This window comes from Podarcis vaucheri (assembly GCF_965113315.1).
Source record: "Podarcis vaucheri genome assembly, chromosome: 5".
Lineage (NCBI taxonomy): Eukaryota > Metazoa > Chordata > Lepidosauria > Squamata > Lacertidae > Podarcis > Podarcis vaucheri.
The window spans coordinates 52,884,770-52,912,174 of record NC_138763.1 but is presented as its reverse complement, the minus strand read 5'-3'; the positions used below and the strand labels follow the sequence as shown (position 1 = coordinate 52,912,174).

Here is a 27,405-nt window from a genome sequence, read left to right as displayed (position 1 = left end):
TGCTATGAAGTCCTTAACAACTTGGAAAACTGATAACTGAAGAAACACCTCTCTCAATACTGTCCTACCCAAGCAATGGTCTTTTCGGGGGCAACCCATATTTGGATGTTACATATGATATGGTTATAGAGGAAAGGGCTTTTTCTGTACTGGCACCCCACTTGTAGAATTTCCTCCCCCCTGGAGCCACCTGGCAGCAATCTTGCCTTCATTTTGCACCATGTTAAAGCTCCCAATTTTACTTCTTAGATGTGTGGTTTGCATGGTCTACTTTGAAGACAGCAGATGAAAAACCTTTCACTGTAAAAGTTCTAAATGAAAATCCATTGCTATCTGGGCTTTGTATTTTAAACCTGTTACTTAATCATACTGTTTAAAGGTGGAGAAAAATAATGTTGTCCTATTGTACTATTTTCGACAAAAAAAGTCACATATCATTATGACATAATTTCTGCATGATTTCTGCAGATGTTACACACTGTAAAATATTATATTGAAACCTCAGGGTAAGCAAGAGAGGACACTACTAAACTGAAGAAGAAAAAACTTCATTGGAAAGTTCTTTTTGCTGAAGAAAGCATTCTGAAATAGCTCTGAACCACTAATGTTCGAAACAATCATTTTTATGTTGTGTGTTCAACAGTGCAGAAAGAATTAAGACCAATACATGTTGAATTTTATTGCAGTGTTGTATATTGTTACACATCTGAAGTACATTGCCTTTGAAACTGTGGGGGAGAAAACATATTTAACTTTTCTCTCCCATTTTAGTACATTTTTATTTTTAAAGTTTATACCAATGTCAAATTTTAACCTCAGTATTCATATAAAGAGCTTTTGAGGAAGGCAGTATGTTTTCTGCATCTATTCATTCACCTAGATACATGTAATTATATAGAACATATTCTAAATATATATAATATATAAGCAAGAAATACCTTCCATGCATGATTCTGCCATTTAATGAACACAAATTCCAGCTGCTAACTGATTAAATGATTCATTGTTTGAGTAGATGACCTAACAAAAATCAGTTACTCTTTAGTGATCTTTTACCATCCTTGCACACATATATTTCCTGCAATCAAGTTCTTAGCCTTTGGATTGTTTGTTTTGAATTAACATAGCAATCACTCTCTGTTGCTGTCTTTCAGTCCATAGCAAGCTAATGGTATATGAAGACAGGTGATACAAAGATGATTCAAAAATAGCCTAACCTAGTAACAATATTTATAAACCAGCTCATTATCTTATTCCTTGTGAATAGCTTATGTTTCCCACTGGAATGCCCCACTGCAGACATATCCCATATGACTGAAGGTGTTAAAAGTATCAAAAAGCAAAGGCCAGTATAAGGGTATTTTATTCCAGTACTGTTTTTCATGTTCATAACATTCACATATCCATGGATACTCAATGAGAGCAGAGATCTCATGGATATAAAGTTAAAAAAATATTTTCAACAGTAGTTACGAAGAAGGAGAAAGTCGCAAGATTATTACCGGTAGGTCAAAACAGAAAAGGGAGTGAAAGGTTTAATTACCTGAATAAAATGCTACCTTTCTAAATGGGACAATATTTATACCATGCAGATAAGATATTAAGGTAACATAAGCAGATCAGAAAGAATTAAAAGTACAGCTGACTTCATTTGGATTTTGGAAGTTAGACCATAGGAGACAGTGTGGTGCTAATGATGATGGCATTTGTAGTAATAAAATACCATATCTTTCATTAGTTTTGCATACTTTTTGAATGTCCCATGTACACTGGAGGTCCAAATGTCCCAAGAGTTGGCAAAGCTACGCTATCAAATGGCCTACATTGGATGTAACACTGAAATATGCTTTATGTGAACATGCAGAAGCAAGCCTTTGGGTTGGCCATTTCCCCTTTGCATTGATTTGAAGGATGCTGGAAACATCCACTTCCCAATTTAAACTATTGTTGTGCTCAAACCTGCAGGAAAATGTAATTAGTTTAAGACACCCTTCCCTAAGCTGGTGCCCCAGGTAGCATGTCAAATGCACCAGGTTGGGGAGGTCAAACAAGTCAAAATTAAACTGTGGTTTATGGTCATGGCTTGTTAACAAGATATGATTTTGCATTATATCTGAAACAGGGTTAATACCTGATGTCTCTGCCCATGATCTCCAAATACGAATTAGCTGTGCGCACACAATGGGAACAGTGTTTTTTAAAGAAAATAAAATTAAGAATTTTAATTTTGGATCCAGTCATAAATGCCTGACACATCAGTCTCATGGAGTCTGTTGTACATTTCTAAGTATCCCTGAGCCCAAGAACAAAGCAATATTGACTTAAATACATATTTTAAGGATTGAACTTTTGGGCTTCAATCCTATACCACCTTACGTAGAAGTGGTAAGCCCCATCACACTTACCTCTGCGTAGGCATGTATATGTTTACACTGTCAGGTGGCAAAAGAAGTATTAGAGAAGAGCCACTGAAGCTAAATTTAAACACTGTGTTCATCTTAAATCAAATACTTCCAACTTTGTTTTATTGTTATGGAATACTTGGGTCCATGTACTAAATAATTATATATTTTCATAATCTTTGTATATTTCCCAACATGTATAAATAGGTAGGTGAAAGGTAAGGAGTTTTGTATCACAGCAGCAGCCAGGAACAACATGACTAAGCAGTTGAGTTTAAGTTTCCATTCTGTAGAAGTATAAACTTTTTTCTTTCAGCAATCAGGTCTCATTAATTCACAAGGTTTTCAGAGAACTACTTGTTTTTTAAAATGATCAAAAAAATAAACCATGCATTAAAAAAATATGAACCACACAGATTTAACACTAAAGGAAACACCACAAGGCACTCACAATGACAGGGCCTTCCTCCATAGACAATACAGCCAGTTTTGCATTTCTGGCGGTAAGATCAGAGGAAAATGTTAATTTAATATAACAGAAGTATCATAGTTGTTATTTATACTAACCTGTATTTTGATTGGCCATGAAAAGTTGCTGACATATACATAGAAAGTGATGTTTGGGTTGCTCCGAAAGTTGAATTTTTCACAGGAAAAACTATCTCTGTATTCCTTTATATTAGCCCTTGAAACTACAGGAATCTCTTCTCCTGATATCGTTCCAGCTATGAGAGTACATAAAAATAATGAAAAGCAAGCCCATTAAAAAAAATAATTAGCTTGTAGTCCATTCCATCTCAAGGACACACATGGTGGGGCACAACAATAAAACTAACAGGTATCTAGATATCCATTACTATAACAAAACTGTAGATGGAAACAAATTTAAATTCCTCAAAACTGCTTAATTCCACCCAGTCCAAGGAAGGAGAAACAGTTTCAGAAAATGCACATTCAGCCTTGGATGAATATTCAGGAGAAAAGAACACTGAATTGTGCTGGACAGAGTTCCTTTCTGCATACTTTGCTGCTTGAATCAAGCACACAGTTCATATGATCAAGACAGCACACTGGATTCATCTTTAAAATTATGATGGAATATTATGGGGAAAGATCTCTAAAGTATAACATCTCTATAAGTGACTTCTATACATTTTCAAAAATGGCATGAGGAATATAAAACAAACATTAATACATATATCCTTTATATACTAGCAAAGATTATGAATAGTTGTTCAGATATTATGAATGATTAATGAAACATATAATGGATTTGAAAGTTATATCAACTTTATCCCATTTCACCACACAACTAATACAGTTTCCTCAAGTAAGTTACACTAAAATTGAGTAAGTTATTCAAGTGTGTAAAAAATGTATTTGTCTTGATTGTGAAATATTGCTTTAGTATCTCAACTATTCTTAGAACATCTCATATTCAGCTAGATAAACCTATTCCATTTGTAAGACATGAGACTCTTCAGCAATTCTGTTTGATCTGTAAATTGCTGAGGTGGCAAAAAGAAACAAAAGATCCCCCCCCCCAAGTAGGGGATTTCAAGCAACAATGAAGTAAAAGAAACTACACCTCAGAGAAAGTATTATTAATTGGGAAACACATTTGATAGCAAACAAGAGACTGCCTCTGATATGCAGAGTACAGTGTGGGGTGGAGGCTGCAGGAAGAACAGCAGGGGGGCCATTTGTCATTTTGCTTCTATAAGTATTCTCCAGACTCGTGGAGGGGAAAGTACTGGGGAGAAAGCAGCTGGAACAAAGGATTTCAGTGGGAAATGGGTGAATGAATGTATTAAGCTCTCCTTCCCATGCTGCTTATCCCTTCAAGTGACCACCCGCACACACTTTCATTGCTGGAAGTAATCATGAGAATGAAAATTCCATATTTACCATGCATCTAGTTCCACACTAAGCAGAACTAAGATTCAACAATGTACACTTTTAAAATCTGGACAGGGAGTCCCACATTCTGCTTCACCAGTAAATGTTTGCATAGTAAATCATCCCTCAATTTACTTAACAAGTGTGTAGAGGGATGGGAATATGTGCTGCAGCACAACTCCCAATGTCTCTGTGTGCACTGCAACCCCAAAACTGCACTTATTTAGTGCAAACGTCTGAAAGGGTCTTGTAAGCATATTTGCAAGCCTCCTTACAGTTAGGAACAATGCCTGATTATGAGGAGACTTCTTAAGTACATAAAGTAAAAGTAATTGAAAGCTGCTCTCGGACCTTCATTCTAAACATGCAAAAGTCAGGCTTGAGGGGGTATAACTAGTAACAGAGGTGGGAGCAACAGCTGTGCCACAGCCTGCTGCAAATTTTCACCCTTGCATTTGCAGGATGAATACCTGAAGAGGATCGGTGTCACTGTATTTATTTTTTACATGTTTAAACACAGATACACACAAACGGACTAACTGAAGGACAAGGATGCATAGCACAGGTCTCTTAGTGCTAGTTTTATGCAGTAATGAAACTTTGTCTCATTTTACTGAAAATCATAAAAAATTCTTTAGGGAACAGGTACAGTTTGACTGCCCATGGCACCATCCCTTGCCTCCCTATTAGCCCCCTGAACTATTAACATCAAGCTCTTCCTATTCAGTATTATGTGGTAGTACACCTAGGTATGACACACAATCTGTAATGCTAGCACAGATCTCAGAAGAATAGGGAGTGCAGGTCTGCAAAATACAGAGATATACAGTGGATACACAATGTGGAGCTACACCTGGCTGCAGTTCATCAGTGTGTGTACACCATATGTTCACAAATGCACATCTCCCTTTCAAATGTTGCAGTGTTCCACAGGTAAAACCATAATTGACACCTGGAGAAACAGATCTGTCACATAAAGTGTGAAGCGCCTCCTGTTCTTAACCATTCTGCATAATTAATTAAAAATGCAATCAATGGTGCTCTCCTTGGATATATTTTCAGAAAGTCAACAGAACCAATTCAAAGAAACTTTCTAAACAAAGCTTTTTATTAAAGCCAATGGAGAAATTGGGTTCAAAAGTTTGAAAAAAAAGATAAGCAGGTTCTTTTATCAGCACACACAGAAGGATTTTATTGTTTGATATCAACGTTAAGGTTAATAATTAAATTCCAGGCTTGAACACTGAAACAAAGAAATTAAAATCTCAGTCTCTGCAGTAGTTAAGAAAGTAATTTATCTTAATTAAAATCACTGCGTTCATAACACTGCCATTCTAAAAATTTAAAGAGCATACAAGGTTTTGCTACCCAAGTAATTTTAATTGAATAGGGAAGAAAGTTAACATGTTAATGAACCTTTATTCAGATTGCAAATTATCTGAGTTTTAAGTAATATCATTAATAGTGTCATAATGAGAATGGAAAAAGAATACATTTTATTAAGCTTTACTAATAAGAAACAAAAAGGCAATCATGTAAATATAGTTAGATGATAAGTACTTGAGGGAATATGGAAGTAGAAATACATTATGGGCTTTCTTACCTGTAGAGCCAATTGACCAAGTGATATTCAGGTTGAAGTTGTTTGATGCATTAATTGATATGTCCAAATTTTTGTTTGACTAAAAAAATATGAAAATTACGTAAGACTATTGCTTAAACAAACAATGACCTTATTTCAACTACAGGTGTTCAAACATATCCCCTGATCTTAAACACACTGGGCATGCTCCACTGACGTAGTTTTTCACATGCTACAAGGCCTTCGTCCTCTACAGCTGATGACAGTGAAGGCCTCCATGAACTTGCAAAACTGACATAGCTAATAACAGAAGCTCTTTGTGCATGTTACCGTATTTACTAGAGTTTAATGCACCATCGAATCTAATGCACACCTCAATTTTCAGAACCTTGAAACCAAAAAAAAGTATTTGCCGGTTAATGTAAATGTTCTATCAAATCTAATGCGCAAAAAAATTATTTGGCAAAAAAAATAGAGCATTAGATTTGAGTAAATACGGTAGTTTCTGGAGTGCAATCACTATTGATTTCAAGGGGCTTCCCATTGATTTGCTAATGGACAACTCCCCACAGCCACCAAAAAAGCTGTTCTTCTAGAGCAGGCTTCCTCAAACTCGGCCTTCCAGATGTTTTGAGACTACAATTCCCAGCATCCCTGACCAGTGGTCCTGCTAGCTAGGGATCATGGGAGTTGTAGGCCAAAAACATATGGAGGGCCGAGTTTGAGGAAGCCTGTTCTAGAGCAAGTAGGCTGCTTATCCTCAATAACAGAAGAAAGGAGTAGTAGTACCTTCCCTGCCCTTGCTAGTGAAGCTGTAGGGTTCTAGGAAATGGCTGATTACATCAGGATATTAGCTAAAAAACTCAGGAATGTTTAACTGAAAAGAAATATATCCAAGAGAATATAAGACTAACAATCTATCCATTTCACAGGACAATATAAAATCCAACTTGAAATTTTTATTTATAAGAAAGATTCAATGAAATTAACATAGACCCAAATGTTTTCCTATATTTTTTAGCTATAGTAAAGTCCAAATTAGTTGTTTTCTCAAGCAAGATTTCAGATTCACACTGTAGAAGAAGGTTGCAATCCTATACACACTTACCTGGGAGTAAGTCCAACTGAAGTCAATGAGCTTACTTCTAAGCAGATATGCATAGGATTGCACAGTAATTTGGTTAATTCAGAATTAAGGTGTGGAGCACCTCTTCAAATTGCATGCTCCTGAGAAATAAAAGCTCAGCCATCAATGTCAATAGCTCTACAAAAAGGCATCTAAACTGCTACTAGATTTGTAAAGTATGTGATATTATTAGAAAAAATACACACAAGATATGTTTCAAGTTAATGTGTTGCTGATGTGTGTTTTCAGAGCAGAATTATTGCACTTCTCAGATCTGCTAAATCATGAGGAATAATTTTACATTAACTCTGCATAGAGTTAGTGTCATTGCATAGTTAAAGGTTTTTTAATTTATCATGTAGTTATTAACAATATTTTTATACAGCCCATTAACAAACATTTATCTGCAGTATACAGAAAATAGTCAAAATAAGAATACAGCCTGAACATAAAAATGAATATCAGAATATAAGCAGGATAAAACCAACAACAGTGAAAACAGTAGTTTCCAATGTCTAAAAAGCACAAAAACTTGTTTCTAAAACTGAAAAATCTGGGACATATAGTCTACACCAGCTCCCCAAAAGCCTACACTGTAAGCACCAGGTTAGCATGTCCATCAGTGAGAAGCCCTCTCCCTAATGGCTACCACCTCACTTCACTGGTACAGATACCTTGAGAAGGACCTCTGAAAATGAACTTCAGGTCTTGAGATATATGGGTATATGGGTATCCTGGCTTTTAAAACAGCAACACTTTAGATACGGAATGAAAAAAAAACAACACACACACACACACATCTTATTTAACTTCTATAAACATCTCCACTATCCACTGCCTTGTCCAAGGAAAAATAAATATATTTTACACCTTACAGTACTATCCTAACCACGTCTACTAAGACATTAGTCCTACTGAATTCAATAGGGCTTACACCTAAGAAGGTGGGGCAAGGACTGCAGCCTTAACAAGGGATTAATTGCAGTGACAAGCAGCTATTCATCCGCATACAAGTGAGGAGGCACTGTGACATGCTCCACTACAGAAAAACTGAAGCTAGCCAACAACCAGTATGAGAGCATTAAGGAGTGAGACAACTTAATTTACATATGTGTGGAATGGAAATTGATTTAAATCCTAATGGATGAAGATATATATCTCACTTCAAAATCTGAGTTCAGTTATTATTCAAAACCTGAAGAAACCACTTGTTTTCCCTGAAAGTTGTTTCTATCATCCCTTCTTACTACTTTTTAGTTCCTACAAACAGATTTAGAAAAACATCAGATATAATGGATACCTATTCTATGATCACTAAATAATCATATTAGAGGCAGTTACTTATATTAGCTCACCTGTTCAGGATTTGCAATGAAGTTTATGGCAGTGTGATGGCGATCATCTTCTTGTAATAAGCTGAAGGTAAACTGATAGTCAATCAGTAAACTGTCTGTGGACAAAACATTTAGAAATTAGCAGATGAGATTGTCTTATATTCAGATATATCTGAAGAAGTGTGAATGCACACAAAAGCTTATACCCAGAACAAACTTAGTTGTTTTCCAAGGTGCTACTGGACAATTTGCTTGTTTGTTTGTTTAGTCATGAATATTGTACATGGTTCTTCACTTGATTTGTGTGTGCATTTATAATGGAAATAATCCATTTTGACCAGAGACAGATGTTCCAACAGACTAACAAGTCCCCTGCTAATTTCCCCCTAAAAGTTTATCAGTTAAAAGAGTCCTTTCCAGTGGTATTTGTAATGTTGCTGGAGGTTTTTTTTATGATGATGATAGTGTGGGGGGGGGGGTTGTTAAGTGGTCCACTGAGACCTGTCCCCCTGCAATTTTTAAGTGGTTCAAGAAACCACAAAGTTAGAGCAGCACTTCTCAATTAATACTGTATGATTGGGAGATCATGGAATTGACCCACAAATCTTTTCACCTTTCTGTGGTATTGCATTGGTCTGTTCAGTCCGTCTATCTCAAGCCACAGCATGGAAAGAAGGAGGTGGAGTGCAACAGTACTATGAGTCAGAGTAAAATATTGCCAGACTCTTACCATGAATTCTATTTTAAAAATTTAAATATTCCTGTAAAGCTGTACTATGCAATATATCTGAGTCACACAGCACAAAAATCCATGAATTCTAATCATGGTCATATCTTTTCAAATATAGTTTTGCATTTCAACTGTTATCATTCTTGGATAACAGTCCTGGCAGGAATCCTAATTTGCCTTTGACGTCATTATCCCCAAAACATGTTCTTGAACTTCTAGGACAGTGACAATTATCAGGAGAAAAAGACTTGCCACAAACCACTTGAGTAGCTATCATCCCATGTTGACAAAATGTTCTTTAGAGCAAACTACTATAACTGTGAGAGGAAAGCAGTCATTCCCCCATTACCCATGCATAGGAAGTACCAATCCAAAGCAACAGCAGAAATATCAAGATGATAACACAGAACCTATCCCACATAAAATGCTAGAGCACATGTTGTTTGTTGTTTAGTCGTTTAGTCGTGCCCGATTCTTCGTGACCCCATGGACCAGAGCACGCCAGGCACTCCTGTCTTCCACTGCCTCCCGCAGTTTGGTCAGACTCATGTTTGTAGCTTCGAGAACACTGTCCAGCCATCTCATCCTCTGTCGTCCCCTTCTCCTTGTGCCATCAATTTTTCCCAACACCAGGGTCTTTTCCAGGGAGTCTTCTCTTCTCATGAGGTGGCCAAAGTATTGGAGCCTCAGCTTCACGATCTGTCCTTCCAGTGAGCACTCAGGGCTGATTTCCTTCAGAATGGATAGGTTTGATCTTCTTGTAGTCCATGGGACTCTCAAGAGTCTCCTCCAGCACCATAATTCAAAAGCATCAATTCTTCGGCGATCAGCCTTCTTTATGGTCCAGCTCTCACTTCCATACATCACTATCGGGAAAACCATGGCTTTAACTATACGGACCTTTGTTGGCAAGGTGATGTCTCTGCTTTTTAAGACGCTGTCTAGGTTTGCCATCGCCTTTCTCCCAAGGAGAAGGCGTCTTTTAATTTCATGTCTCCCCAACCACAATTCCACAGCTCACTAGAAACCCTTGATAGTTTTCTCAACAGAAAGGTTAAAGTACCATTTGAATGCCAATGATTTTACAGAGAACACCCACAAATCACTTTTCTATTGGTGCTTTAAACACACACCACTCTTCACCCCCTCATAACAAATATTATGCTGATCTTGAGCATGGAATTGATCCCTCAGTGAGCATATACTTCTGACTAAACTGCACTCCTGTCATGCCCCAATTCCACTTATCACTGGCTTAACATTATGCCATCAATGTCATTGCTACACCATTATACCATCAAAATACCTTTACTTCAATGGTGTAATTTGGAGATCCACCGGTATAAGAAATTTAGTAGCAATCCTAACTTCTTTCACCAGCATCAGTCAGGGTATGTGTCACCAGTATTAGCAAAATTGATGCCTTAATTTAAGAAGAATGGGTGCCATTTTCTTTGTTAGATTTCCTTCAGCTATATCCAATTACTAATGTCAGCTACAGGAGTGCTACATTAATTTAACATAAATACCAAAGGAAAAGAGAGCAGCTCAGCTGGGAGTGAAATTTTAGATTTCCATACCCAGCCACAACATCTATGAGGTTATCTGCAGTTTTATCATTTTTGCTCCTAAGTTTCAGTATGGGATAGCTTCCCCAAGAGGTTATGTTTCAATGATATTCTGTATTACAGGTGTCTGTGATGTTTTTAAAAATTAAAATGTGGTAAAATATTGAACCTGAACAAGCAGCATATCACATTGCTATTTTTTTAATGCAAAAGAAGCAAGATCCATGTAACAACACATGTTTACCTTGGTATATTAACAGAAGGTTCAGTTTATTACCAAAATTCTTCTGTTAGCAAACATGCCTGCACAAAGACTTTTAATTCTATCACAAACATTTAATCAAAGGTACAGATTATATATCCATAACCTTTGCATTCAAAACACAGACTATTCAAGAGCCTGCTTGAGTTTACATAAGACGGATTCACAAAAACAAATTACTTTAATTAGGAAAGAAGTCTGTATTGATTGTGACCAAATTAAAGTGAGATGTTTAGCATTAGGAGAGCAGAAAGGCTGATGACTTTAAAGCAGCCAGACATTATGTTCCTATCATCTCAGTGGCACCCATGTTAAAACAGCTTAAGCAACAGTATCAGGGGTGCATCACTGGAGTAGGTAAAAGGGCCACAACACAGGGCAACTAATATAGGATTTGTTATCAGGAACCACTCAGTCTTTGTTAGTACAGTGGTACCTCTGGTTACGTACTTAATTCGTTCTGGAGGTCCGTTCTTAACCTGAAACTGTTCTTAACCTGAGGTACCACTTTAGCTAATGGGGCCTCCCGCTGCCGCCACACGATTTCTGTTCTCATCCTGAAGGAAAGTTCTTAACCTAAGGTACTATTTCTGGGTTAGTGGAGTCTAACCTGAATCGTATGTAACCTGAAGCATATGTAACCCAAGGTACCACTGTATGCACAAGTGGAATTGTGGATGAGCCCTGAGCCATATTACCTGTGGTCATGACAACAGAATTCCAGCAAAGAACAACATACAGCTAATTTTCTAGCATGGTTTGTGCCTTAATTTATTTGTTCCCCAAGTGGTCAACCTAATTACATAAAGGGAATAAAAAAGAAAGCACAGCCATAGCAACAGATAAAATATATCAGCACTTTATCCCAATTAATATAAAAGGGGTTCTTTTGAATAGAACAGCACATTACTGGTGGATTGACATCTTGACTCAGGGAGGGAGGGGAGAAAGGGAGGGGAAGTATCAATGGTTTTCTTTACAGGCGGATCTTAGGGTATTCAAGAGCTTGAAATGCAAACATTTCAGAGGTCCTCCCATATTTGAACAGCATGTGGTTTATACAATGTAATCATATGTAAACACAAAAAAATTCATAATGCCAATGTGCCAATGTGCATGGTGAAAAAAATGTAGATAAGACACTTCTCTTTTGGCTAGAGATCTGTAAGTATTATATTGTTCTGCAGCTTGAAATATATACTTAATGTAGTACTTGAGTCAAATTATACAGATTCATTTTTACTTTCAAATCTTTTCGTTCTTATACATGTGTAATTCACAGTATGTTTTTCAATAGTAGTAATAAAAAAACAAAAAACAAAACCCCACTGTGTTAATTATAATGGATTTTCTTAGAGCTAGCTGTTAAATGTCTCACATTCAGTACAGATTTCCTTCTTAAGTATGAGACAAAGTTTAATGAGGAGCAGAAGTTGAAGTATACATTGACTTTTATTGTATTAATATTTTAATTTCTAGTGGTATTTTAAATAATTGCTAATTTACCAGGTATCAATTTTTAAATACTGTATAAAAAGTAAATATTTCTTCTGAATTATTATGTTTATGGGTGCCCCTTATCTTCCTCTGATCACTCATTGTCATCCCACAATCAATCCCCTGACTCTGAGCCTTCTTCCCATGGGAGCTCCCCAGTTAGTGCCTCCCACCACCCCACTGCATCCAGCCAGTCTACACCATTTGCTAAGCATGTGTGTGTATGCATATTTTCTTGTCTATCACACCTTGTATAGTCAATGACATGACTTCAAACTCGGTATAAATACTGCACTAAGTCAGAGCAGAATTTTTTTTTACACCCACTATGGACTCATTAAGGTCTACAAAAGGTCAGGACCATTCTCAAGAAAGCAGTGCATATAAATAATTTGAACATTTTGCTACAGATAGAAGAGACATTAGTGGTTATTTCTCTGAAGAAAAGTTAACACAGACATAGAAGTACTTCAAAACTGGAGCATTCATCTACATAAGCAAGAGTTGTCCGAATCAGCTCCACATATCTGCAATGAGCACTGTAAAACTGTATCTCAAGAACTAAAGGAAAACCACTATTTAAGTAAGGAAATAAAAGTAAGGAAATAAAATAAATTTCAGTAAAGCTGCTCAATTAAGGAGCAATTCACTTTCTAGTGAGTGTAAATGACTCTAGAGCAGGTTAACGGGTATTTTGTTTTCGTATCCTGTAGGGAATACGGACATTGTTCTAGTCAAATCCATATAAGATATGCCTTAACATTTGGCCTTTTAAAATGTTTGGCTGTAGCCCATAAATGCTCAGGAAAACAACATACTGAGGGAAAACCTAAACCTCCAGAGAAGCAATGTTAATGCAGTAAACTATTAATCCAACTACTGCCAACACACGAAAGTCACTTTTTCCATTCAACAAGTGGAATTTGGTATATATGGCTCTTCTAATCAACTACAATAGCCTGATTGGAGCAGTATACTTGATGTGGGAGGCATTCAACTAGCGCATTTTTTTAACCTCTTCAATGTCCTGCCTCTCAATCTGGATGAAGGACTCGGACTATATTTTCTGCCAAGAACTTTAATGCTCAAATCTGTATAGTACGGAAGCGAGGCAAGGATCAGTGACACAGCAAGTGCAAGGCATGACTACGCATGCGATGGTAATGATCCCACAAGTGACATGTCTCCTGGGCAACTATTCTAAAGAAGAGAGAAAGGAATGACTTCAGCATGGCAAGTAAGATGTTTCTTTAGAATGGGCAAGCAAATGGGAACTCCTTTGGGTGAGCTGGGCTGAGCCTGAGCTGTCCATTTGCACCAGAGCTAGTACCTCCAAGTCCTGGGGAGTATGTTAGTTTATGCTTGCTTGCAAATAAAAAGCAGGTCATGGCCAGTTCCTTTTTTCTAGAAAAAAAAAGTTGCCAGTACTCATTGGCGGCTTCTATGCCCGCTCTACCCCAGCCATCACAAGCGCTGTCAGCGTGGTGACCAGGGTGCCCTGGGCCAGCAGCAGAGCACAGTGCATGGTGAGGTAAGCGTGTCACAAACTGCGCTTCCCGCTCTCATGCTCCTCGGGGAGCAGGACTCGTGTGCTTCAGCCAGTCCCAGTAGGTGGTGGCCAGACTCTGGTGGGACTTTGTTCATGCAGCGGCTCCCCATGCAGATGAGCATCTCCAGGCAGGGAGATGCCAGTACTGTGAACCAGTGAGTATCACATGCACTGGTCATGACTAATTAAGGGTTATTGTCTGTGCCTAGATGAGCTCATGTGAGGTATCAGTCAGAAGGAGCTGCCAGTGACTCAGCACAAATTAGAGCAGTGTTTCCCAACCTTTTTTGGGCAAAGGCACACTTGTTTCATGAAAAAAATCTCGAGGCACACCACCATGCCAGATGGGGAAAGGTCACTTTTTACTTATGTAAAAATAAAAATAAAAAATAGTAACAGCATAGAAGGTAATGGTTAGGCTAGCATCCCTCTTCCAAATATGCTAGGTTTTTATTTGCAGGGACTGTTCTACATGGGAAAGCATTCAGCACTGTCATTCTCCCATCTGCCATCTGAATTGGTACTATTCTGGGTCAACTTACTCTGCTGCATGTGTAGATGAAAATGGCACCAAGTGTGGGGGAGGGGGCAGAACAGGTTTCAGATACAGGATATTAAGCATACACGTACTTCAGATTGAACTGGTTGCTTGCTTTGCAAGTTTTCATTTCCCAAATGACTGCCTTGGCAAGCGCAATACCTACCAGGCTCAACGCCGGTCTCGCGCTGCCGCTTCCCGCGCTCTCAAGGACCCAGGAGGAGGAAGGCGTGAAGGGAATCCTGAAGGCGCGAAAACCTCGCGCATGCGCAGGCCTTCCGCCTGCGACAGCCCAGTAGGCCGGCCGAAGCGAGCGGCGATGGGATGTGGGAGGGAGCTCGCTCGCCGCCCCGCGTGTGCCTATGTGGGGCACGTTACAGCCCCGTGACGTCAGCGCCACGCAGGCAGCCAGGCAGGCAGACGGCAAGAGCCCCGTGCTGGGCGGCCTCTCCTCACCGCCGCCGCCCCGCCTCTCACCGCCCGACTCGCCTGCCTCCCTCCCACGGCACACCAGGCAACGTCTCGCGGCACACTAGTGTGCCGCGGAACACCAGTTGGGAAACACTGAATTAGAGTATAAGTAGCCCTGTATTTGTAACGCAGTTGGGGTGGGGTGGCTGGCAGGCAGGCACTGATCTATGCTGAATTTCTGCAGGGAGACTATTTGCTGAGAAGACCTATTTCTATGCTGTCTGCCTAGAACTAATGGCAGTCCGAGGTAGGAACTGCATTGTACTTTTTACTGAACTACCTGTCAGCACTAAGGAGACTCAGCTTCCATAAAGCATGATTAGTCTGCATACTATCGGTGGTTGGTGTGTGGGCGGGGGGGGGCGGCATTTTGCTGGTGTCAGCAGCACTGCATTTAACTGAGACTGGGCAGGACAAGGCAAAGCAAGGGCAAGGCAGTGGAACGCTCTGTTGGTAGCAGCTCTCCAGGTGCCACTTGCTCACTATTACCAAGCCAGAGCTCCTCTGATATTGCTGCCACCTCACCCCATCCCTGTTCCAAGAAGCAGCAGACCACCAGTGAGAGGACACCACTGCCTCCAGCCTCCACCTGCTTAGTGAGCCACTACAGCTTAAATTGCAAGTGACTGTTTTTCAAAAGTGTGGTTAGCAGTACTCAACTTTGCAAAGAACCGAGTACCCCACTGAATGAACAATTTCAGCATAAGGGTGCAGGTTGTTTAAATGGCACGTAAAGTCTTGATGCACAATATGGAGAAAAGGTCAACACATCCACACATTTAATAACTGTTTCGTGAAGAGCTTCCCTTTCCTTAACAAATTGAATTGTCATTAAAAATATTTATGCACAGTAACATAGAGAATTAAGACTCAGAGCAGGGATAGGGAACCTGCGGCCCTCTCACATGCTCCTGGACGTCAACCTCCATCAGCCCCAAGGTCACAGAAGACAGGAGTGGTAATACAATTTTGAATTGTATAGATTGCATTCATCATCCAAAAGAAAGCTTCTAAAGGACCAGTATTACAAAATATATTTGTACTATTTTTGCTCACTTGTTTAATAAGAACAACATTGTAACATGTGTTTCATCCATTTTTAAAATTCTTTTTAGGAGACTTTCTAGTTTTAAACAATGCACATCATTATCAAACTATTGTATATATATATATATTTCTTTTGCAAGCTGTACACTGTACAGATGTTGTCTTTTATTTTTGCTAAGAGTTATTTGAATACAAACTAGTCAGATCCATTTATGTTTCCAGAAGTGTGATTTTCATGATAGTGCTGTTAGCAACCATACAGAATATATCTGCCAACAAAACATGCCAGAATTGTTTATTATAATACCGCTGCCAAAGCTGTTTCAAATTGGCATAACTTATTTTTCTTAAGTGCTTAAGTCTATAACAGGCTGGGCTAAAAGTGAAGTTGTTTTGAACAACTGGTATAAACTATTTTAATGTCATCCATGGTATATGGGATTCTCATAGTTAGCCTGCTTGATTTTGTATCCAGATGTTATTGGACTCCAACTCCCATCATCCCTGCCCACTGACTACGCTATATAGGACTAAGAAGCTGCAGTCCCAGAGTCCACACCTGTTCCATTGGAGAAATAATCCCCATTCATCACACACAAACAATCCACACCCAATGATATGAGTAGGTTCCAAATGCTTCACCTCTGATTTAGTTGGGATCATCTTCATTCCAATGATTTCATCTATCTGACCCCCACTTTCAGACACTGATTTACAGCAGACACTGAAATATATAAAGCTGGTTATCAGAATACTGATAGTAACTCACTCGAAAAGCTATGGTGTTAACCAGCCGTTTCATATAGATATTCATCAGAGGAATTCATTCACATGAATTCTATTTAAAACTATAATCTAAACTCTAAGAAGCCATAGTGTCATCTCCAATGATACCCTATTAAAATAAATTGAGAGCCAGCAAACCTAAACTTCAACTGGTAAATGGAGATAACAATGCCAAGAGAGGGTCATATACTCTCTGAATAACAAGATAAATTGGGGTGATGAAGATCATGATCTCACATTCCTCAACTGGATCAAGTCTCAAGGTAGATCAGGGATCCCCCTTAGCTTCCAAGTTGTTTGTAGTCTTGGGTGTTTTTTTGGTTTTTTTAAAGAAACATAAAATTCATGACACATCCCTCTTTCCTTTCCTATGAAACAAAACCAATTCAGCTGTGGATATGCCCAGAGCTTGAGACAGAAGAGGAAGGAGAGGTGGGAGGACCTTGTGTTTTGACTGAAAGGTTTAGCTTTAATCACGCTGAATTATATTCCAAAACCACCCCAATCATCAAATTTTGGGGGAGGCATATTAAAGTAAATGTACTGAGTTGTTCTTCATGTGGAGTCTTCTCCTCCAAGCTTTGGCTGTGAGAGTAATGTGTAAAGGGTAAAATTATACTACAGTGGGACCTCAGGTTAAGAACTTAATTTGTTCTGGAGGTCCGTTCTTAACCTGAAACTGTTCTTAACCTGACGTACCACTTTAGCTAATGGGGCCTCCCGCTGCTGCCGTGCCACCGCTGTGCGATTTTTGTTCTCATCCTGAAGCAAAGTTCTTAACCCAAGGTACTATTTCTGGGTTGAGTCTGTAACCTGAAGCATCTGTAACCCGAGGTACCACTGTATTAGGGTGACCTGCTTCCTGGTTTAATTCTAGCTTTAGAGTTGCCTGAAAATGAAACCACTGGTATGACTAAGAGGATTTCACTTATGTTTTTGCAGTCCTCTCCCTTTCTGCTATTCTGCCTGGCAACAATCCACATTTCCCACCCACCTACCCATTGACAAACTCACTCTCTCAAACTCAGTTCCTTGTATGGGTAAGAGGGATTCTTTTATCCTTATACAAAAGGCTTGTATTTTAAAAGCATGTTTGCCCTTAGCAAGTTATACCAACAGTTCAACAGATGCAATTACACAGTTTAACCCCAAATACTCTAGTAGTTGCCACTACTCCCTCACTTCCCATTAATCTTTGCTTCTGCAACAATTTATCGACTTCCTTTTATAACCTAAGTTAATACTAACACCTGTTCTTTGCTTGCTCAAGTCTTAGCACTGAAAAAAATGTCTTTATTGAAAGAACAGCCACAGTAGGAAGGGATTGAAACAGATGCATTAACGGAGAGGTCTAGGAAGCCTTCTTGGGGTCAGTCTAGGAAGGGAGATATGCTTTAGGGTTGTTTGAATCTTCAAGGAGGAGAGCATTTGTGTTTCTTGCCCCATTACTGCAGCTACCTAATAGTAAGAGAACTGTTGATTCATTGATGCCTTGTCACTTCTTGGGCAATGCAAAGAGATACAGTTTGTTTGAACATCAGTGAGCCAAATCTTGGCTTATTTAACAAGTCATAGTCAAAAACAACCATGGCTTATTGTTATGTTCAAACCAGGACGATATCCGATATAATGCTTGCCGGATCAGCTAAGGATAGCACACCAGCAAGATTCCCAATCTGTACCTAGAACCATACACAATGTTCACAAAATCAGGGTCAAATACTTTTTACAACGGATACCTGCAACAGGAAAATATCTGGGGTAAAATAAAAGCTACTCTACCCACTGACTTCCATGCTGGGCTTGATGCTGGACAGAACTTGATACCTGTTTTTAACCTTTTTTACCTGTTACGAGTATTTGTACAATGTAGATGCAGTACATCACAGAGCATTGCCGAAGTTCATTGCCATATCTTTGGTGCACTTGTCCTTTCAACTATTACATTTTTCATATGGATTTCCTACTGAACGGCCCTCTTATTGCTATTGCCCCACATCAGGCTCATAACTATTTCATCTTAAGAAAGCATATTTTTTCTTCTTCCCCACAGTTCTTTGCATTAAAAAAATACCTTGTTTTATTTTACAATGGGGCAGGTGTACAAAAAATACTGATGGACAAGCTTCCAGCAATTAATTTATTACAATACATCTGTCCTCTGTTCACAACAGACTAAAGTCTGTTTCTACCTTGCAGGAAAAAAGGGAAGTAATTTTGAATTTTATGTTTTTAATATACACCACTCTGGGATCTATCTGCAGATGAAGGGCGATATCTAAAACAAATTAATAATGACGACATCATTAACAACAACAACAGAGCCATGAGGAATAGCCTCGGTAGAAAATGATTTGTAGCTTCCTGTGATTGCTGAAGGTACACCTCTTTGCCCTGGCTTTTGACACAGATGTATATTCTTAGGATCCTCCTTATTTCTGTAATTGTAAGTTGTTTTAAATATTGTGTTTTAATGTTGTCAACCACCTGGGACCTTAGGATGAAGGACAGGTAATAAATTTAACAACAACAACAACCCTACTTTAGCTCTACTATTTGAAATTCCTTAAACAGTAATAGGTCTTGAATTATAAAAAAATTCCTTCCAGTAGCACCTTAAAGACCAACTAAGTTAGTTCTTGGTATGAGCTTTCGTGTGCATGCACACTTCTTCAGATACCACACTTCTTCTTCAGATACTTCAGATATTCACACGAAAGCTCATACCAAGAACTAACTTAGTTGGTCTTTAAGGTGCTACTGGAAGGAATTTTTTTTATTTTGACTATGGCAGACCAACACGGCTACCTATCTGTAACAGGTCTTGAATTATATTAATGTATGCAAAAGTATGAAACAAAGCAACATGAACAGAGCATGAAAACTGGGTTTGAAAGAAATATGGTAGAAATGAATATTTATGGGAGAATTGCTTTGGCTTGTGGTGGGGAATGGAAGGACAAATTGATATTCAGAATGTGGGGAAATACACTGGGAAGATCTTGGAAATACATTAATATAAATTCTGAAGGGTACCTTGGAGGGAAATAAATCAGTAGTAGTCTTAGTAGTAGTAGTAGTTGTTGTTGTTGTTTGAGAGTTAGTACAACAGGGATGTAGAAATGATAAATGGGTTTGGCTGTTGCTGAAGAATTTAAGAAGCATTCTTTGGGGTCAGATCAAAGTGCTTCTCATAAAGCCTTTGTGAGAGTTCAAACCGAATATTCACAAAATACCTGTCTCTGTTATGATCTCCCTTGCCTCAAGGCCCAAAAGCTGCAGCAGAGCCCCGGAGAAGTATCTTTTCCCAACAGGGAATGGGACTATGTATCAGAATCTCCAGTGAGAAACTGATACTATACACATCATTCCTGGCAAGATGACAGCCTAAGGACACCCCGAAGTAAAAAACTGCAAACTAGAAAAAAACTGCAGAACAAAAATTTCTAAATAAGGCTATGCTTATTTTTGTCTAACACCATCATTATGTTATATCACATTTTGTGGATAAACCATCTGCTAAATCTATTATTTCCTACATATTATATTGCTACTCTAATTCAAGATGCAATTTGTTCCACTAGCCATCCTTAAATACTATGGAGATTTTTAGACAGCTTTTATTCCTAGATTACCAAATATTGAAAGTACAATGACAGTTTGTGGTGATCATCACTACTACATTTAACAGTAATAAAAATAGCCTCAATCTGCAAAGTCAATTAGTGTCAGATATAATTGCTGAAACTCATTACTCCAAGTCAAGCATGACAGCTTTACAATTACAGTAGGTATTTAGTTTAAACAAATGGTGTCCCAAAAGAAAACTAGCAATAAAAAGCCAGTAGCAGAAAAACAAATTGCTAGGCCGTATCTTACACTTCACCGAAATTATTTGTGGTAGGGTTTTTTTGCCTTTGAAACCTGCCATTTTTTTTTTAGATCTTGATTGGAAATTTCAACTTCATTGATTATAATCAATTCCTGCTAATGCATACTCACATTATTTTAGAATATAAACTAATGTCCACAAAACATTCTGAATATAACAAGCTATTTAAGTATAGTAAGGCTGCCACCTAGTGCTGGATAACACTTTCTACTATTCTTTACTAACTAATGTTTAAAGTAAAAAATTAAATACTTTTTTACATTCAAAAATGTGGCATTAAATACACATGATTACTTAGAAATTATATGTGTGAAAATGTATATTTGAAAGGAGCAGAATGCATTCTCTTAAGTATAAGAAGTATCTTTGTACAACAAGGTTTACTCATTTTAATACCTTTCACAGTGGAGGAAAACGAATTTAATTACTATATAGATATATACATACAAATAATCTAGTAACATAATTAGGAGTGTTGTTCTCCACAGCTTGGTTTGGGGGTGCCCATGAATATTTCCACACTTGAATCAGAGTTCTCATTTGTTAATCCCAATCACTCTCCTCCACTGCCCTTTCATATAGGCAGTTACTGAAGTCACTATGTGATACCTGGCACATACAGCACACCCAGCTAGTCAAGCTGAGCAGTTACTGAGTGCAAGAATTCAGGCATCAAGACAAGCCTTTCATAAATATTTTTATCCATCCCAGATGGACAGAGTCAGGGGCAGTTCGTCAGTCCAGACCACATCAGGATATTGAGGGTTATCTGGGCTATATGATCACAGCTATTCCTGAGAAATAATTAAATTTGTTCAGGGCCTATAGAAATATATGAAAGATTAGGAGGGGGTTTAATGGTATATATAAAGGGGTCACAATCTGAACTGAATGCAGGTCGGTGTTTGAACGAGGACTATATCTTCAAATCTAAAATGTCAGTTCCTGTGATAAAGCATCGTTCTTTGTAGCTCAACAGCTCTCACATTCAGGGAAGGCAAGAAATATATCTGAAGAGAATATCTGCTTGGAAATTGCCATCTGTTCATTTGGTTATATGTTCCATAGTTATAAAGTGTTCAGCCTCTACACGAGTCAAGTTCACAAAATATTAGCCCATCTTTTCTGTTTCCCAAACACTAGTGGTCCAGTTTTTACTTGGCTCGCTAAACAATTGTTAACTCAAACATCTTTTTTCTGAGAAATATAATTATCAATGATATTGTGCTCTCACCATTTAGCTTAAATATGATTTGTTAAAACCACAATGGTGGCACCAGAGCCAACCAATTTTGCCTATCAGTTAAAAACCATCTGTTTCTACAACTTATTCACTCATACCCAGGAGCACAGATTCTGAAACCACATGCATTGCAGATGCTGATATATGAAGTACTAATCCAAAAATTTGGATGCTTCTTTTATGATCTAGGATCCATCAACATCTATAATTTTGGCAGTTACTAAAACAAAAGAGGAATAAATACACTGTGACAAAATACTGCATTTGCAGCCTGTCTTGGCTCATAAAACTATCATTTGCATCCAGTCAGAATTCACACATATGTGCCAAATCAATTTGTTCACTAGTCACTAAATATAATGTTGGCCTAAATCAAAATGACTTGGGATATGTAATATGAATGTATAAAACATTTTATGTATACAAATACCAGATATTTAGTGTGCACATATAGAGATCAAAGAGTAAACCAAAACATCCATTTGTACCATCTGTATTTTCTTACTACACGTTTATTTCGACCTTGCTTTATATAAAGTTGTTTAGCCCAATGAGTGCCTAGAATACAATCCTAACTCCCATTAGTTTAATTTAAACATCAATGGTGAAAAAAACATGTATTCCAAATCATTATCACATCACTTATTTTTGTATTTTGTTTTTAATAGTGGCAAACAATTAATTTCAGTAGACTAGAGTATATAAAAAACAGCGGAAAACAAATGTCTATTTACTGTGATAAAAAGGGTCAATTAAATTTTCAGTTAAACACTATCAGAGTCATGATATGAATGATTTAAGCAAGCAAGATGCATTGAAACCAACTGCTCAACTGCTTTTTATATGCCGACCACTGCTTTACATTTCAGGTGCCCAGTTGAGGAATGAGAAATCATAATATTCTTAATAGTATTCTTGGTATCATGAAACGTGACACACTTGGTGGGGTAGATGGACTATTATGAGAGCTACACAAGTTTATCCTTCAAACATCTTCCAAAACTGATTTTTAAACAGTAGCTTAAGTTTTCATAGCTTGTCATTTTCCTTTATTAACTGTGAAATCATGGCATGATAATGACATCATTTGGTAAAAGATCCCATAATTCTATATACTAATTGCAGATTCTTTCTGGAAGTTTCAGTTCTTATGCAACCAAAACGGCACCATCCATGCACATGAGTGTGGGATCAGTAGGCTTGGGGGAATCTCAAGGTTTGCAGAAGTAAACACTTTATGAAAACCACTCTAGAAGAGGATCCAGAAAACAGCCTAATGAGGAGTAATTGTGCTCAGTAGTCATAGAAGGGTCTGAGGTGGGAGGAAAACCCAGAAAACTGGCAGCAATGAAACAAAGTCTTCTGGCTGATTAGATGGAATTCTGAATAGAAGTAGTTCACACTGTAACATTTTGTTGCAGTAATATATTAGTGATGATTACCATTGCAGTAAGTGCCACATTTTTAACATGTGGGGGGAAATGTGCCGGTACTGCATACCCTTGATTACTCCCAGAAGAAAAGAATTGATTACATCAATATCTGCTACTTATACACGGCAGGCTAATTGAAAATCTCTGTATCGATACCAGAACAGGCATTACAGTGTTTGTCAAAGTCATTTAAAGTTGTGAACTATACATTCCAATGAAATATCAAAGTCTTTGATCTAAGAGGTGCTCCTTGAAGGAATTTGGTTTAGCAAAGGATATTTTCAGAATCAAGTAGTAGTACCAAGGTAATGTTTCACTAATGACACCTCCAAAATTTATTAAAATGCTAGTTAAGCTATCTCTTTAAAATAAATAATGTATTCAATAACTATTTCAAATTTAGATTTAGAAGCAAAGATGTGTGTGTGTGTGTGAAATACACATTTTCCATTTTATATACATATTTTGCATAGAAATATTAATATTTTATTGGGTGTGTGTGATAAGCAATCTTAAATATGACAGTGAATAAGACCTTTGCCAATTGTCAAGAATTCTCCAAGCCATCTCACTGAATAAGGAAGTTTCATTTATTCAGCTTAAATAGCAAGGTAGAGAAGGCAAGCAAAATGTGAGGGAGATAGTGAAAGATACAGGAAATTGAATGCAGATTTCCAAAAAATAGCAAGGAGAGACAAGAGGGCCTTCTTAAATGAGCAATGCAAAGAAATAGAGGAGAAAAACAGAATGGGAAAAATCAGAAAATTGGAAATATGAAAGGAACATTTCATACAAAGATTACCATAATAAAGGACAAAAGTGGAAAGGACCTAACAGAAGCAGAAGACATCAAGAAGAGGTGGCAAGAATACACAGAGGAATTATACCAGAAAGATATGGAGGTCTTGTACACCCCAGGTAGTGTGGTTGCTGATCTTAAGCCAGACATCCTGCAGAGTGAAGTCAAATGGGCGATAGAGAGCACTGCTAATAAAAAGGCCAGTGGAAGTGATGGTAATCCAGCTAAACTATTTAAAATTGTAAAAGATGATGCTGTTAAGGTGCTACACTCAATATGCCAGCAAGTTTGGAAAACTCAGCAGTGGCCAGAGGATTGGAGAAGATCAGTCTACATCCCAATCCCAAAGAAAGGCAATGCCAAAGAATGCTCCAACTACCGCACAATTGCACTCATTTCACATGCTAGCAAGGTTATGCTTAAAATTCTACAAGGAAGGCTCAAGCAGTATGTGGACCGAGAACTCCCAGAAGTGCAAGCTGGATTTCGAAGGGGCAGAGGAACCAGATACCAAATTGCAAACATGTGCTGGATTATGGAGAATGCTAGAGAGTTCCAGAAAAAATCTACTTCTGCTTCATTGACTACGCAAAAGCCTTTGACTGTGTCAACCACAGCAAACTATGGCAAGTTCTTAAAGAAATGGAAGTGCCTGATCACCTCATCTGTCTCCTGAGAAATCTCTATGAGGGACAAGAAGCTACAGTTAGAATTGGATATGGAACAACTGATTGGTTCAAAATTGGGAAAGGAGTATGACAAGGCTGCATATTGTTTCCCTGCTTATTTAACTTATATGCAGTATTCATCATGTGAAAGGCTGTACTAGATGAATCCCAAGCCAGAAATAAGATTGCCGGAAGAAATATCAACAACCTCAGATATGCTGATGATACAACCTTGATGGCAGAAAGTGAGGAGGAATTAAAGAACCTTTTAATGAGGGTGAAAGAGGAGAGTGCAAAATATGGTCTGAAGCGCAACATGAAAAAAACCAAGATCATGGCCACTGGACCCATCACCTACTGGCAAATAGAAGGGGAAGAAATGGAGGCAGTGAGAGATTTTACTTTCTTGGGTTCCATGATCACTGCAGATGGTGACAGCAGTCACGAAATTAAAAGACGCCTGCTTCTTGGGAGGAAAGCAATGATATCTTAAAAAGCAGAGACATCACCTTGCCAACAAAGGTCCGTATAATTAAAGCCTTTGGTTTTCCCAGTAGTGATGTATGGAAGTGAGAGCTGGACCATAAAGAAGGCTGATCGCCGAAGAATTGATGCTTTTGAATTCTGGTGCTGGAAGAAACTCCTGAGAGTCCAATGGACTGCAAGAAGATCAAACCTATCCATTCTTAAGGAAATCAACCCTGAGTGCTCACTGGGAGGACAGATCCTGAAGCTGAGGCTCCAATACTTTGGCCACCTCATGAGAAGAGAAGACTCCCTGGAAAAGACCCTGGTGTTGGGGAAAATTGAGGGCACAAGGAGAAGGGGATGACAGAGGACGAAATGGTTGGACTGTGTTCTTGAAGCTAGCAACATGAGTTTGACGAAACTGCAGGAGGCAGTGGAAGACAGGAGTGTCTGGTGTGCTCTGGTCCATGGGGTCACGAAGAATCGGACACGACTAAACGACTAAACAACAACAATTACTTACAGTTTTCTTCAATGCTGAATAATTTACTGCTTCTAACGTCTGCAGTATCTAACGTTTTCACATAATAATTACTTATCCACCTATTCTATCTACACATCTGTGCATGTACAGATTTCTCTCTCTCCCTTTCATGTGTCATTAGGAGCAATCCAATCTCTTTACTTCGAAAAAAAGACACTCAAGATCTTGTGAGATCGGTACAATAGAAAACTCCCCCAGTTGTATAGCTTTGCTATGGTATCAGTATTTACTAAATCCAAACAAACAAAAAATATTCCACAAACCATGAGTATTATGTGAAGTTGTTAGAACAGTTGAGAATCAACTCTCAATAAATGCATTCCTATCCTTTCTTCCTTTAAATTATATAAGCACCTCAATTGCATCCATTCCCATGAGGATTTGTAACCTGAATAATCTGGTACCTGTGCAAAACACCACAAAATAAACTCCTACTTTATTTTATCGTTGATCTGCTTTATTTTCTATAAAATTTATAACCCACATTTTGAAGAAGTTCCTCCAAAAGAAAAGCTTCTGCATGTTCACACATATAGAAGATCATGAAACTGTTGTCCTAGAAGCTACTGAGGTATTTGGCAAAAGTTAAGCAAAATTGCTGCACATGATGTATACCACAAATTTCCATTGCTTTCTAAAACTGCTTTATGCATTCAAGCAGGATGTACCTAAGATTTCACTTGAGTGTTCACGCCTAAACACCTGATTGAAATTTGTAATTTAAATTAGAAGATTATTTAAGGGATGAGGATGTTTTTGTTTTTTCAAGGACCAACAGTTACTCATCAGTAAATCAAAATTCTGTTTTCATGAGTTTAAGACAGAACTGTAGCATGTGATCAGCATAAATCTTTGTGACATAGCAAAATATAATTTAAAGGAAACATTGAGTGACTTTTTTGAGAAAGGGTTGTTTCAATGTCTGGACAGTTCAGCTGAAGGAAACAGATGGAGGGGGACACAGTGTCTCCAACAGCATGCTATTATTGCTTTGTGCAGTTATAAATTTTTGCAAATATCTGGATCCAGTCATGGCTAGTCAGTGATGCTGGCAAGGATGGATCATTGGTTCGACTTGTTCTGATTGCTTTTCCAGAAAGTACAGAACATTTGGCTGTACAAAGAAGCAATCCACGTGAATGTGAAGAGGCAGAGACCATCCAATGAAATGCAATTGACCTCCATGAAATTCATTGCAAAACTGCGGTTTTAAAACCTTTCACCGAAGCTCTGTTTCTTTCAACTTTTTAAAATCAATGTGAAAGTGAAAGGTGATTAAATTTAGGAATTTTACTAATCACATTTTAAAGCTTTCTGCATTTGCAGTCATCACCATTACTTGTGGCTGCAAAGAAATACTTCCTTTTGTTTCTCTAGAATAGCTCACAAGAAGTTTTAGAAATGTATGGAATGCTTGATTAAATTAAAATGGGTGCAGACAGGGGGTAAAACCTTCTCCCTTAACTCAAACCCTCATACAAATGCTTTTAGGGTTTCATTCGGTTTCAGGGGGTTTATAATACATGTTACTATTTCCCATTTTATGTTAAATTGCAACATGAGTCAC

General features: G+C 38.1%; 1 protein-coding gene across 3 annotated transcripts in view; it reads right to left on the bottom strand.

The window, feature by feature from the left end:
- Positions 1-27,405, bottom strand: part of ATRNL1 (attractin like 1) — a 524,570-nt gene that overhangs the window by 298,579 nt on the left and 198,586 nt on the right. For all 3 annotated transcript variants that reach the window (XM_082222558.1, XM_082222560.1, XM_082222559.1), the window contains exons 22-24: positions 8,365-8,459; positions 5,905-5,983; positions 2,970-3,127 (exon numbers count right to left, since the gene is read on the bottom strand). In XM_082222558.1, the coding sequence (XP_082078684.1) occupies positions 2,970-3,127; positions 5,905-5,983; positions 8,365-8,459 (332 nt within the window). The remainder of the gene's footprint in view (positions 1-2,969; positions 3,128-5,904; positions 5,984-8,364; positions 8,460-27,405) is intronic.